The sequence below is a fragment of the Dendrobium catenatum genome, unplaced genomic scaffold (genome assembly GCF_001605985.2).
Source record: "Dendrobium catenatum unplaced genomic scaffold, ASM160598v2 fragScaff_scaffold_1105, whole genome shotgun sequence".
NCBI classification, from domain to species: domain Eukaryota; kingdom Viridiplantae; phylum Streptophyta; class Magnoliopsida; order Asparagales; family Orchidaceae; genus Dendrobium; species Dendrobium catenatum.
The window spans coordinates 1,291,115-1,305,969 of NW_021319567.1; the positions used below are offsets into that span (position 1 = coordinate 1,291,115).

The window sequence follows — 14,855 nt, forward strand, 5'->3', positions numbered from 1 at the left end:
TCACATCCCAAAAATTGGAATTTTTCGGAGCCCACAGGAATTCCACAACCATGACATAATCACGGAGTCTGCTTCATCCCACACTCCAAATTTAGAATCTCCTTCTTTTGGTCCTCCTCCAAGGAGGTGGTGTACTTTCCCTTTCCCTTTCAAGTAAGTCTTCACAAATTGAGACCACTTTAGGTAGTTTTTCCCATTTAGAAGATAGGAAGGTTGCATGCTTTGAAGATCACCTCGTCTTTGGTGCACCATCGACTCCTCAGTTTGGTCAATGTTCTGGGAGGAATTGATTTATGACATTATGATAGTAATTAAGACTATCTGTATGTCTTTTGGTAGCAATGAAGGCTTCCAAGATTTTTCTATTCAACAATAAAGGTCGATTTTTTTTTTTTGGAAAAAGAAAATAAAAATTTCCATGTTAATTGAACCGGGCCAAGCCGAGTCTTTAAAGGACTCGGTTTGGGTACCTAGGGCACGCACATTGCACCTCTTCGATCGCAAACGCGCACGGTTATGCCTCTCCAGCTGCAAGTGGGAGCCACGCACGGGCGGCGGGTGTTCCGTTAGCGGCGGCTTCGGCGTCAGTGCGGCTAGGACGCAGGTCGTTCGGCTCGGATCAGAAGCAGACTAGACGTGACGAGAGACTTGTGTGGTCCTTCGGCTTCGTTGGTGAAAATTTTTAAATCATAAAAATTTATGCATGAAAATTGTGTAGTCTGTCCTCCCCTGATGCTATCTATGCCTTACATGGGACATGATCCTTTATGATTAACTAATCAATTCATTGCAGCTCTCACGGTGATCCTCTTTGGAATACTTGCAAAAGTAGTCTCTAGTACTTTTGTCACTCAAGTCTTGCTCTTGGAAACTCTATCACACTTAGGCTTCATTTGGGACAGCTTTCTTATTGCTTTTTAAAGCAGCTTCATAGTAGTTTTTGTACTAGGAAGCTGATTTAAGAAGCAATGAAAAAGCCGTCCCAAACGAACCCTTAGACTTCATTTGGGATAACTTTTTTACTGCTTTCTAAACCAATTTTGTTGTATTGAAAAGCTACTTTAAAAAATATTATTATTATTATTCTAAATGAAGCCTTAATGTTACCTCTTAATTAATAAGATTTATCATAATCATCACTAATAGGGATATATTACATTAATTTCCTAACAAATTTTAGTTAAACATGATGGAAACATGACATTTTTTTTATTATAACACCTTATTAATTACACAAATTGCCATTGGCATCACCCAATGACCCATGACGCAACATTAATTAATATGAATTGCCATTAGGGCTAACTCTTGATATTATGCCATTATGAGGAGTTCTACCTATTTATTCTCTTGCTATTCATTGAGTTCTTCTCCACAATGATCCATTCTATTTAATTCTCGTAGTATTGTAACGGTTGTAATTTTATTAAGAAACTTCAAAGTTAAGCATACTCGTGCGAGAGAATTCTTGAATGAGCGACCTCTTGAAAAGTTACACCAACGGGACAAATCTGTGAGGTCGTTAGGCTAAATTAGACAATATTTCGGTAGTTAATAATTTAGGTTGTTGCACATATCCTCTTCAAGAGTAAGTAGATTTTTTGTTAATGTCCAATGTTTGTAAATAGTCATGAATAAATTTTTCTAAAGATGTGAACTTTTCCTACTTAGACGGGAAAAAATTAAAGAAAATATATAGTGACAAAGCATATTTTGGATGTTATAACTTATTTAAGTATTTTACTTGTACGTGTACTAATGTTTTCTGATATGAGAGCGCAACCATGATATCCACGAGGTAGCTGACGAGTATGATCCTGAATTGAAAAGGTGGCAATATGTTTGGTCCTCCGTGATGATGTTATTGCTAGATATATTGAGTTGACCATTATCAAGTCATGATGAATCATACATAAGTTGACCCTTATGATTCATCATGATATCCTAAAGTTCAACTTAATTTCATGTTAGAATTGACTTATTTAATTAATGGGTTAGTTTCTTATTCATTTTTTTAACCCGTTTCAATATTGGGAGGATCTGCCAATCCAAAATCAACTTATTTTTTTCTGGTAACAATATATTTCAAGTCATGTACATTTCAATATTCCGAAGAGCCATTAAAATCATCTTTTTAGTATAAATGGGTTGACACATCAAATTAGGTTAAACGGGTGCCAGTGTGTCGGGTTTGAATCAAATTTATTAAATGGGTTAGCTTTGATTCGGATGGATTTCAGGTCCACTGAAAACCTAATTTTGACACCCATTAAAAAAATAATTACAAATTAATAAATAAAAGCTTACCAATCGAGAAAAAAAAAAAACATGGAAAAAGCTGTTGCACGTGAGACCAGCTAAAAAATGAATTTCCGGCCACCATTTGATCACACCGTTGATTTTTCAATTTCCTAACATCTGGCAAAACGAACGGCTTGATCTCCGTCAATTCGTATGGAACCGAAAATACCACATATTGGAACACGTTGAAATAATATAGAGAAGACGGGGAGAAGGAGATGAAGGGGAGAAGAAGAAGAAAGTCGAGTGGTTTTCAAAGTTCCTAACTTTTGATCTATCTCTCTCTTCCCATTTCTCTTGGTTTGCAATAAGGGGAAAAGAGAAGGTAGAGAGAGAGATAGAGAGCGCTTTGACCATCTCCTCCCACCATTAATGGTCCGTTCAAACCCGTCCTAATTCGCCTTTTTCTGTGCCTCTCCTTCCCCGAACCTTTCCACCTTCTGCCATTAAGACCGATCTACCATTTGTAATCCGTCTTATATATATGCCCTCTGAAAACCGTCTTCATCTTTCATTTTCTAGATTCTGATCTCCCTTCATGCTTGATCTTATCCCTCTATTATTCAAAGCTTGCAACTTTCTTGCTTGACGTAGTTTCCAGCTTCTAGTAGATCCCCCGCTTTCTCCTTATTTAGCACCCGGCGTAGAAGTTTGATTAATCGTGGTTATTAGGGTTTGCGTCCCAGAAACCTTGGAAAAAAATCCGATTTTTTCCTCTACGTTCGAAAAATTAACTCAGATCTTGATACGAAATGGGTAACTGCTGCGCCTCGCCAGTTGATCCATCAGAGAAGAAGGAGAAGAAGGGCAAAAACGCGAAGGGCAAGAAGCCGAACCCTTACTCAGTTGAATATAATCGAACGCCGATCCCGGGCGCCCTGAAGCTTACCGTTCTCAAGGAGTCCACCGGCAAGGACATTGGCAGCCGTTACCAGCTCGGCAGCGAGCTGGGAAGAGGTGAGTTTGGGATCACATATCTCTGTATCGATAAGGACACGGGGGAGAAATTTGCTTGCAAGTCTATTTCCAAGAAGAAGCTGAGAACCGCCGTCGATATCGAGGATGTGAGGCGGGAAGTCCAGATCATGAGGCATATGCCGCCTCATCCCAACGTTGTGAGCCTCAAGGATACTTATGAGGATGATAACGCCGTTCATATTGTGATGGAGCTTTGTGAGGGAGGAGAGCTGTTCGATAGGATTGTTGCCAGGGGACATTATACTGAGAGGGCCGCCGCTGCCGTTACAAAGACCATCGTTGAGGTGGTGCAGGTGAGATCATACTTCTCTAACAGCTTATCTTTAATCGGTATTTCCCTGAATTTTTTAAGAATGGTTTGGGTTAGCTTTTAGGGTTCTTGCAGGATGTTCTGTTGATGGTTAGAATGAATTTCTACTACTGATCTTTGTTTTGGTTGGATTATTCGTGTTAGATTTGACGGTTTCCATAAGTTGTTTTGGGTGTTTTCTAATGTAATTGTAGTACTTATTTTGTTTATAAAAATTGATTACTGTATTTTCATCTATGTTCTTATCTGTGCATTGCAGAGTGTTGTCTATGATCCTGCATTGTTCATTCTATTTTTTGGTGTTGATAACTGTTCAGATTGTCTACTACGGTTTAATAAACAGTTCGAATAGATACAAATTATATACATGTTGACTTATTCTTTAGCTTGCTTGATTTTCCCTCTAACCTTTCTTTGCCTTCTTCAAGATTTGTGTGATAAATTTCTTGGTATAGTTCTGCAATTGTAGTAACTTGTCTATTAGATTCTATTGGGAAAATATATACTTGTTAAGCCATAAAGATGTGATGATTGTTAGATTCACATCTTTCTCTTGTTGTTTATGATTTGCTACCTTCTTAGCATTGATGTCGAATGAGCGACTTGTTCGGTTCATGGTGTTCTTGGCCTGTTTATGTGCTACTATTTTGCGAGAGATTATTCTGTGCGGGCACTTCGTCCAGAGGCGAATCAGGTGCAACCACGTCATCCGATACCGAGCAATACCGTGCTCGATACCAAGCAGTACCGAGCTCGGTACCGAGCATTACTGAGTTGCGGTACCGATTAGGAGGTGACGTGGCGCATTTTCATTGGGCTCTAAAAAGCGTTCGGCGTGCGCACAGAATAATTCATCCTATTTTGCCAGCAATGAGTGTTGGTCTCAGTTTACTTTGTATCGAGGGAGGCTGCAGTGTTTATACCCCATCTTTTCTGATGTTTTACATTTTGCATTTTTGTTTCAGGTGTGTCACAAGCATGGAGTGATGCATCGGGACCTCAAGCCTGAGAACTTTCTGTTTGCCAATAAAAAGGAAACTGCTGCTCTCAAAGTTATTGATTTTGGGCTTTCTGTGGATTTCAAGCCAGGTATGTCTTTTGAAATTATGTTTGAATTGTGTTACAGCTACCTTACTGTTATTGATTGATTCTACCATAGATTCTAAGGGCACATGCTTCACCGCTGGACCTTTCCTTATTATAATGCCAATCCATGTTGTACTTGTAGAATGTGGTGTGAAACCCCTTAAGTAAAAGAAAGCTAACTTTTAAATATCCAGACACCTTTTGGTGTAATGGCTGGAGTTTTCGTAAGAAACTCCGCAGTTAAGCTAGGCCAAAGCGGACAATATCTCAATAGTTAAGAATTTGGGCTGTTACATGTGGGCTCTAAGAATTATACTTGAAAATAAACACCTTAAGTTTTTTCTTGAATTTTTTTTTACCAATTATGTTTAATGAGCAGGTGAGCACTTTTCTGAGATTGTTGGAAGTCCTTATTACATGGCCCCAGAGGTTCTTAAGCGCAATTATGGTCCAGAAGTTGATGTCTGGAGTGCTGGAGTTATATTATACATCTTGCTTTGTGGGGTACCACCATTTTGGGCAGGTAATTTTCTTCTAGAAGGTTTCAAGATTTACTACTCCGGCTATTAAAGTTTTTTCCCTTATTGATATTTCAATTTCAGAACTAAATGCTGATCTTATTTGTAAGATCTGGTTTTGTGAGCTTTGGACTTGTTGGAGCATTTCATCTGACCGTTAACTGTTTATGTCCAATGCAGAAACTGAACAGGGAGTTGCTCAAGCTATTATTCGATCTGTCGTAGATTTTAAAAGAGATCCATGGCCTAAAGTTTCTGATACTGCTAAAGACCTTGTTAAGAAGATGCTTGATCCAGATCCCAAGCGGAGGTTAACAGCACAAGAAGTGCTTGGTAAGCTACAGTTTGGAGCTTTTTCCCTGTATTTCATGTGTACAGAACGCTTGCTTTCAGAACCTTGAATGTTGTTTTGGCACCTTGAGACTTTATTTGATCTCTCAAACATTTGCTCATGTTCAAAATCAAACATTCATCATCGTCATCATCATTAACCTTATCCCAACTATTTCAACAAAAAAATTATAATAATTTTATTTCTTTATTTATCCTTCTATTTTCCAATACATTTATCTTAACATTCTCAATTCTAACATGCATAAGCTGCTGTTAGACCAGTCCAGTAGGTTCGACTGGACCGGCTTACGCGAACAGAGGCAGAACCGTCTGCCTCATGTATGTGCCGAACGCACGCCCAGGCGTGCGTGAGCGGTTTAGGAAGGATTTTTGAGGGTGTTAGTGTTGAAACTGAAGGAGTCTCGGTTCATGAGACCAAGAGCAAGAAGATGAAACAGAGATGTTACATAATCAGGAGAAGAAAATATTATTCAATGTAATAAATTCTGAGTACAACAGTGAACTATAAATAGAGTAAGTAGATGTCCTATACACATAGCCTAGAAGCTTCCTTGAAATACAAACGTGGAAAATATAAAATCTATTTATTCTAATAGAGGGAAATTTAATTTTAGGGACTGTTTAGGGATTTCCTTTTGATTTGTATACATTAAATAGTTTGTTTTCCTAGAGTTAGGGCATCTTGAATTTAGCTGAAATTTGAGATCTCTTAGGTTTAAGTTTCCTTTGGGCTCTAGCGGTGTCTAGAGAATCGGGAGAGATCGATCCTCCTCTCGAATTGAGGATCACTTGTATCTTGTTTGTTTTTCTTCCGTTAGTTGATTTTTCTCAATAAAGTGAACTGTTTTTCTTTGATTTTTCCTCTACTTGTTGAGTATACTCGCTGATTTTGTCAAGATCGTTATGTTTCGCTTGAGATCTTCAAGTGTTTCCTATTAGCTACCTATCATTGATTCCCCTATTGCCTAATACTCTGATTCATACGAGATAATTATCAAAATTTTGATTTTATAAATCATATTCTTTGAGTCTCATGAGGCATTCATTTTAACCAACATTCTTTTTGTCTAGTAATCATACCTTTATCTATATATTCATTCTTCTGTATAGATAGATTTGAGATAGTTAAACTTATTATAGTTAGTTATGTTTTTTTCTTCTAACAATAAGTTATCGGTAAACACTCAATAAAATAGCATTATCATATCCTCAATTTTTTATTTCATTAATCTCAGGTCGTTTATCTTTTAATTAGTTTCTCCATTGGTGAAACTTCTCTTTATATGATGGATGAATAAATATTGTTATGCTTTTCATTTAGCCTCCTGCTAGTTGTATTGCTCGTCCTAGTTAGACTTTCAGTCTCTGCATTTGACATTTCTAATGTAGTATTTTCTATTGCAGATCATCCCTGGTTGCAGAATGCCAAAAAAGCTCCAAATGTGAATTTGGGTGAGTCCGTTCGAGCAAGACTTCAACAATTCTCTGTTATGAACAAGTTCAAAAAGAGAGCTCTAAGGGTGAGATTCTTTCAGCTTACAAAAATTACTTTTCAAATTCAGAAATCCCAATTAGATGATCTTAGCACTTGGCAATAATATTGTGCCTGATTTGCAGGTTGTTGCTGAGCATTTATCCGTCGAGGAAGTTGCAGATATAAAGGAAATGTTCAAGAAGCTGGATGTAGATAATAATGGAAGAATCACTATTGAAGAGCTCAAATCTGGACTTCACAGGCTTGGGCATCAGATTCCAGACGCAGATGTTCAAATATTAATGGACGCTGTAAGTCTCTGTCATTCTCTTTCTTTCTCATCTATATCAATCTTGTGTTAAGATGTTGGAGCATAATCAGTTTTAGAGGTTCATTTTGTCCGTAAGTTTTCTTTGTTGTCATTGTCCCTTCTCTTGGATGTAGATTAAATGATCAAAATTGCCCATAAATTTATTACATGAATGCCTTTTAGTTCTAAGCTATTTCATTGTTTAATTTAGGCTTCGTTTGGGAAGCTTTCTTTCTCCTTCTTAAAAAAAGCTGTTTTAAGAAACAAAAAGAAAGCCGCCCCAAACGAAACCTTAGTCCCTCACTGCATGAAATCTGAACTAGTTTAATCCTATCATCAACCAGAACACTAACTATTTCAATGACAGGCTGATGTTGATGGTGATGGAACTCTTGAGTTTGGAGAATTCGTCGCTCTGTCGATACACATAAAGAAGTTGGGGAACGACGAGCATCTTCACAAAGCCTTCGCTTACTTCGACCAAAACAAGAGTGGATACATTGAGATCGAAGAGCTCAGTGATGCCCTGCAAGATGACTTGGGTCCCAATTATGAGGAAGTCATCAATGCCATCATAAGAGATGTTGATACTGACAAGGTTGGTTTATCATATTTATCATATTCTGTAAACCTTTATGCATTCAAATTATATATTATGTATGTTTTTTTTCTTATGATATTCTTCTTGTTGATAAGACTAGAGTGGGAGTTGAAGGTAAACTTGAATTATGGAGGTCAACCTTAAAGTCTATAGGTTTTCGCTTGAGTAGATCTATAACTGAATATATGGAGTGTACTTTTAGTAGTAATAGACCTAGTGAGGGGATTGTGACTTTGGACGATCAAGTCATTAATAAGAGTACACGTTTTAGATATTTTGGGTCTATTGTTCAAAGTGATGGTGAAATAAATGGGGTTATTATTAGCAGAATTCAAGTTGGATGGTTGAAGTGAAGGAGTGCATCAGGTTTGTTGTGTGATTGAAAAGTCCCCTTCAAACTTGAAGGGAAAATTCTATAAGATGGTGGTGAGACCTGCAATGTTTTATGGTGCCAAATGTTAGCCATTAAAAGAGAAGCATAATGCTAAGATAAGTGTTGCAGAGATGAGGATGCTCAGGTGGATGAGTTGCTTTACCCGTAGAGATAGGATACAAAATGAGCATATACGTGAAAAGATTGGAGTAGCTCCAGTTGAAAATAAGATTAGAGAGAGTCGTCTTAGATGGTTTTGTCACATAAAATGGCGTCCTTCCGATGACCCGGTTAGGAAAGTAGAGATATTAGATTTGACTTATGTTAAGAAAGGTAGTGGTAAACCTAAAAAGACTTGGCTCGAAAATATAAGAAATGATCTTTCTTTATTAGATTTAAATGACAATTTAACTTTTAACAATACGCAATGGAGAAAAAGAATTAATGTAGTCGACCCCACGAAGTGGGACAAAGGTTTGATGTTGTTGTTGCCATCTCATCATTCATATTTTTTTGAATTTTCCACCACAGGATGGAAAGATTAGCTATGAGGAGTTTGCAGCAATGATGAAGGCAGGGACAGATTGGAGGAAGGCGTCGAGGCAATATTCGCGCGAAAGGTTCACCAGCCTCAGCCTGAAGCTGATCAAGGATGGGTCATTGCAGCTGAAAAATGATGGTAGATGAACAGAACGAAAGAAGCCATAGTTGTGATATGAGAGAACTATCTTCTCTTCAAACTAATGGGCTATAAGATTATTCATTTGAGTTCTTTTGTTTGCTTTGTTTCTTTAAACTCTCCTATTCTTTACTATCTGCTGCCTGTATTCTTCTCAGTTTAGTTCAGTTGAGAACAGCTGAAGGATTCTCTTGTTTCTGGAGCTCAACAGCTCTTCTGTTCAACGTGCAAACTATGGAAATGAGAGTGTAAAAAGAAGAAATGGCTGAAGGGGCTGTAAATATGTAATGCATTGTTAAAGAATTAGATGACTTTGCCAAAAAAAAAATGGTCTTTTGGCTTTAACTTTATGGTGCTCTTTAGTTTACTGTTCGATTATGTTATGTATTGCTTTGTGAAAGGGGTGTAAGTGAGCCTTACGAGCTGTCGAGCTGAGCTTATCGAGAGCTGGGCTCAAACTCGAGCTCATTTAGTAAACGACCTGGAGTCGAACTTGAGCCGGCTCGGCTCATGAGCTCACGAGCCTGCTCGAATATAACAAATTATTTTATTTATTAAATTTAAATATTAAAAAAGAATAAGTTTTATTTAAATATTAAACATTGCAGCTTTTTTTCTAATTCTGGCTTAAGTTTTAAAAATCTTGTCTAAGTTTTAAAAATCCTAACTATAGCTCACGAGCCGGCTTGACCTCATTTACAGTAGGACGAGCTCGAGATCGAGCTCGCCTTTTAACTGACAAGTCGAGCTCGATAAGATCTAAACTCGACTTGTTTACACTCCAAATCACATGCATTGACCTTGCAAATGATAGCCCCATTAACCAAATATTAGGCACATCAAAATAAATAATCCATAAAGAAATATTTGGATAGAAATAAAATGTTCTGATTTCTAAAATAAATATTCAAAATTAAAATATATATAATTTTCTTAAAAAAAATTAAGTTATGATGTTATTTTTTATTTAACTATATATATTTTTAGCTTTTTTTCTCATTTTATGTTCAAATTTATTTTAAATATTTTATTGTTTTTGTTTACTATTTATGCGAACAATTTTTTTTTTCAAAAATATGAAGATAAATTATTATTATTATATTTTTAGTTTAAATTAAAAATTGGAAAATATGTATATTACATGGATGGACATAATTAAATTCAAAATTTTTAGTTTCCATTAATTAAATTATAATGATTAAATATTTTAAAGTAAAATCAACATAAGGCATTGTATTTAATGTTAATTACTTAATTTAATACTCATCATGAGTCTAACAATATTTCTTTATATTATATTTGGCACCTAATGAAAGTTGGCCAACCACTTATTATTTAATTATATTGCTCAAAGAAATTTGACTATGGATAATTGGTCGATTTTCTTGCCGGCAGTTGTTTTTTTTATTTGGAACAATATGTCTTCTCATAAATGGTTAATCACTTATATTTGTTTACTATTTTTTAATGTTTTTTTCTTAAAGACATTTGGGTCTATTAAGATTTAAGACAAATGTATATACACGTCACATACGTAAGAGTCGAACTCAAGATCTCTTTTGATAGCCAAAGCTCTTAGCCAACAGACTAATTTGAGCTGCGTGACGAGTTTTTAAAGTTAAAGTCTGAATTTAGTTTGAATTTCTTAGGATTCATACTATGGTTTGAATCTTGTTTCGAATTGATTCTCATTGGGAATTTATCATTAACTTCTCTTCTCCTTCACATGTCTGATGTCCCATGGATGCCCTATCATGAACTGCCTCTCTCCTTCATACTATATCAAATCTCGTTGAAGTATCTTCTCACCTCATTTCTCTCCCATTGTCGATCAAGTCGATGCCCCTCAAGAATGCCTCTTCTCCTTCACGTGGTGTAATATATATTGTTCATATGCCACTGAATCCTATGAATGTACTTCTTCTTCAGAAACCGTTATAAATAAAATGTCATTTTCCAAGACTCTTAATTGAACATATCATTTTGCTTTCTATTTTTTGCTACACCACTCACCTTAACTATTTCTTTGAAAGCCCTAATACTAAGGCTTCATTTGGGACAGCATTTTGGTGCTTCTTAAAGCAGATTGTTAATACAAAAATTAAAATTTTTATATAAAAAACTGCTTTAAGAAGCAGGAAGAAAGTTGTCATAAACAAAACCAAAATGTTCTCTACACATTTAAAGTTTATGTCAAATTTAGAAAAAAAAAATGATATACAACAATAATACATTCATAATCAATAGTTAACAACTAATTAACACACCAAACATTTGGTAACTTAGCTATCAATATCACTAATTAACCAATTTTTAATAAAAAAATAACCCATTTATAATTAAGTCATGCTCCTCTAAAATACATGAACAATAATGGATTTGGAAAATTTCGCAGTTTAATATAACAATTTATATAAGAAGGGAGAGATGTTCAAACTTCTTGAAATATATTTTATAAGCGAGAGAATGAGAGTGAGATCTTACTAAAAGCATTAACTGTCGATGTAGCGAACAATGTTGCTCATGCAAGATGTGGTTATTAATATTTTGCACACAATATCACTTATATTTTTAGAATGTGTAATATTATATTAGAAGAAAATAATGATAATTGTTGCGTCCCATAATATTCATGGCGGTAGAGAAATATAAAGTTTAACATCTTAGCATATTGTACGAAGATCCAGCACACAAACAGATGAAAGAGGGAGAGATAGAGCAACGTTCATAAGAGACACCAGCGTTGGATTCGTCTCGTCGAGCCGCTTGATTTGAATATAAGCATGTCATGTTTGGAAACAGTTTGGTAATCCAAATTATTGTTTGAACCTTCCAAATGTGGGATTTGGACCTATTTGGGACTCGGATTGAGTCGAATTTGGTGTTGTTGGGTTTGTATTTACGAGATGATCAGTTTTTTGAAATTGGAGTTTGGATGGTCCCAAATTAACTTCAGAAGATTCCAACTTGATTTTGCCTCAAGATTCGTCTCCATCAAAATATTTTTTTAATCATATATATATATATGAACAGATAATGTTAAAAATATGAAGAAGGATTTCTCTTACATCTTAAACCCACCGGCTGCATGCATGCAGCCCATTCCCTATCAGCGGTCGCTCATCCGACTAATTGCCAAATCATCAATACAACAAAACTCATACGCGCCACGTGTCCACAAATGCTCTCAATCCTCCTCAAACTGACACGTGGCAACCCTTAAACCCCACCTCATCCCTCCCCATAGGTACAAAACAAATCCACCCTACTCACCTCTTTTTTTTAATTATTGTGTTCGGTTAAGAGCTAATTTTTTATTTAAATTTAATATTTAAAGATTATTATTAATATTTTTAACTAGTATTTATAGGTCTAATTCTCACTTTCTTAACATAGTTCAAATCTAATAAGTCTACTCTTCTAATTGGGTCATCGAAAGGAACTTTTATTTGGTCCGGTGAACGTACGCAACTCTACGTTCGGCCGCCAGTAGAATCGTGCCACGCGTTTTCATTATTTACCGCGCGCCCCGACAACCCGACTCGGAACGGACCCAAGATTGCTCGGTATTGCTCGGTATTGCTAGGTATTGGTCGATTTTGCTCGGCAATAACCAATACCGAGCAATACCGAGCAAATACCTAGCAATACCGAGCAAATACCGAGTTGTACCGAGTTTTTTCTAGCAAAATCGAGCAAATCCCTAGCAATACCGAGCAAATACTGAGTTGTACCGAGTTGTAAAAAAACTCGGTACAACTCGGTATTTGCATGGTATTGTCTTCACAGAGCGGTATTTCTCATTTTTGCAAAGCAATACATAGCAAATACCGAGCAATACCGAGAAAATCACGAACATAGCATTCCCGGGTTCCACTCCGGGTCAAGTCGTTGGGTAAAGAGTAAGAGCACGTGCCGACATGTTATTGGCGGCCGAACGTACCTCTACGTCCGGTCAGAGGACGTAATAATTGTTCCATCGAAAGGCCAACATTTGTGTCCAAATCATCTACGACGACTCTCGCTAATATCATATTGAGTCATAATATTTAAAATTATATTACCATTTCAAAAAAATTCTTATAATTTAGGGTTCTCTTCTATAATTAATTTGGTTGAAAGAGTGTATACTTTTAGAAATGTTTCATATATTTATCAGTTTCGTTTCAGACAGTTTTATTGTTACTTTATAAAGTTGTTATAGAGAAGTAGCTTTTTTAAGCTATTGTAGAAAACAATTTTCTAGAAAACAAATTTCTAGTATGAAGAACAAAATAATAAGAAAGTTGTCCCAAACGAAAGCTTTAGGGTTCGTTTGGGACAACTTTTTTTACTACTTCTTACATCAGCTTTTTAGTATAAAAAAAATTATATTAAAAAACTGTTTTAAGAAGCAGCAAGAACGTCGTCCCAAACGAAGCCTTAATATCTGATATAAAATTAATGGATATAATGATTTGAGTTTAATAATTTTCAGAGCAATTTGCAAGAATTTGTCAAGGCTTTGCTTATATTGAAGAAAGTGAATTAAGGAAATGAAATGAAATTTCAAATTTCAACAATTTGAACCTTTCTTTTTCTCTAAAGTTATTAAAGGCCTAACTTTTTGTGTTGCAGCTGGAGGAAAACATGGAGTTTGAGAGGAAGAGGGAAATAAATGAGATCAGCAGCCCTAATAAAAGCAGAGAGAAGAAAAAATATAAGGGCTTGAAAAGCATAATAAAGTCATGCGTTCAAGGAAATCCCAAAACCTAGAGAGATTATTAAGTACGGAGTACAGACGGGGAGAACCGTCTGCACACTAGTATAAATTTCAGCTAGGTACCATTCGATACCGCTGGATACCACTAGGTACCGCTTGGTACCCCGTGTGTGTGCAGACGGTGCTCTCCCCGTCTGCACTCCGCACCTAATAATTTTTCCAAAACCTAAGCCTGATTTCAAAGAACTCTGTTTGTTTTTGCTTTCCTTATCGGCACTTCTGCCTTCTTCTTTTTTGATATATGTATATAGATCATAAAAATAAAAGTTTGTCCAATTTACTTCTTTGGCTTCTGTATGTTGATTTTCCAATAGAACAATATTATAGTTCGTTTAGGGTACTTTGTAGTTTGTACACACGACAAAAATTATTATGTGCAAGTCCGGATTCATCCGTAGATAAAAAGAAACGTCATATCGCCTCAAAAAATATACCGCGCTCAATATCAAGCGCCGAACCAGATAGTTCTTCCATCCTGTGTCCGCAAAGAATAGTCCTCAGGTATATTTTTTGATGTTTTTCAAAAATTTATTATAATAAATAGCAGTTTTTTTTTTTAATAACTTTTTCAAAAAATTTTAAAAATTGAATTTGCATATTTATCACAAAATTCTTATATATTTATATATTTAATACTTAAAATTTTATTCTCATACAATAGTTAAGTTAACATATTCATGAGATAAATTTATTATAACAGTTTTGTTTTTAGCATGACTTAAAAGATTAAAACGTTATATAAATAAATATAAAATATGCATATAAATACATACAAATTTATGATATATATGTAATTATGTAAATACTAATACTAAATACCAACACTATTTTTTAAAAAATTTGCAACTGCAACCACTCCAAATAAACTTCTTAAAGCAATTTTTATTAAAAAATTAAAAATTTTATAGCCGTTTTAAGCCTTAGGCTTCGTTTGGGATAACTTTTTTGCTGCTGCTTAAAACAGCTTTTTAATACAAAAATTTTAATTTTTGTACTAAAAAAATTGTTTCGAGAAGCGATAAAAAAAATTGTCCCAGACGAAATCTTAACCTCATATTAGGAATAACATTAGATTGTATAATATCTATCACAGAGAACATCAGATAATC

General features: G+C 35.4%; 1 protein-coding gene across 1 annotated transcript; it reads left to right on the forward strand.

Annotated features, from left to right (window-relative positions):
• The first annotated feature begins 2,505 nt into the window (after window positions 1-2,505).
• LOC110099388 (calcium-dependent protein kinase 20) lies at window positions 2,506-9,312 on the forward strand. Its single transcript, XM_020826511.2, has 8 exons — window positions 2,506-3,572; window positions 4,555-4,678; window positions 5,055-5,198; window positions 5,374-5,526; window positions 6,952-7,067; window positions 7,165-7,332; window positions 7,699-7,929; window positions 8,837-9,312. The coding sequence occupies exons 1-8, from the start codon at window positions 3,054-3,056 to the stop codon at window positions 8,990-8,992; spliced, it is 1,611 nt and encodes a 536-aa protein (XP_020682170.1). The 5' UTR covers window positions 2,506-3,053; the 3' UTR covers window positions 8,993-9,312.
• The last annotated feature ends 5,543 nt before the right edge of the window (window positions 9,313-14,855 follow it).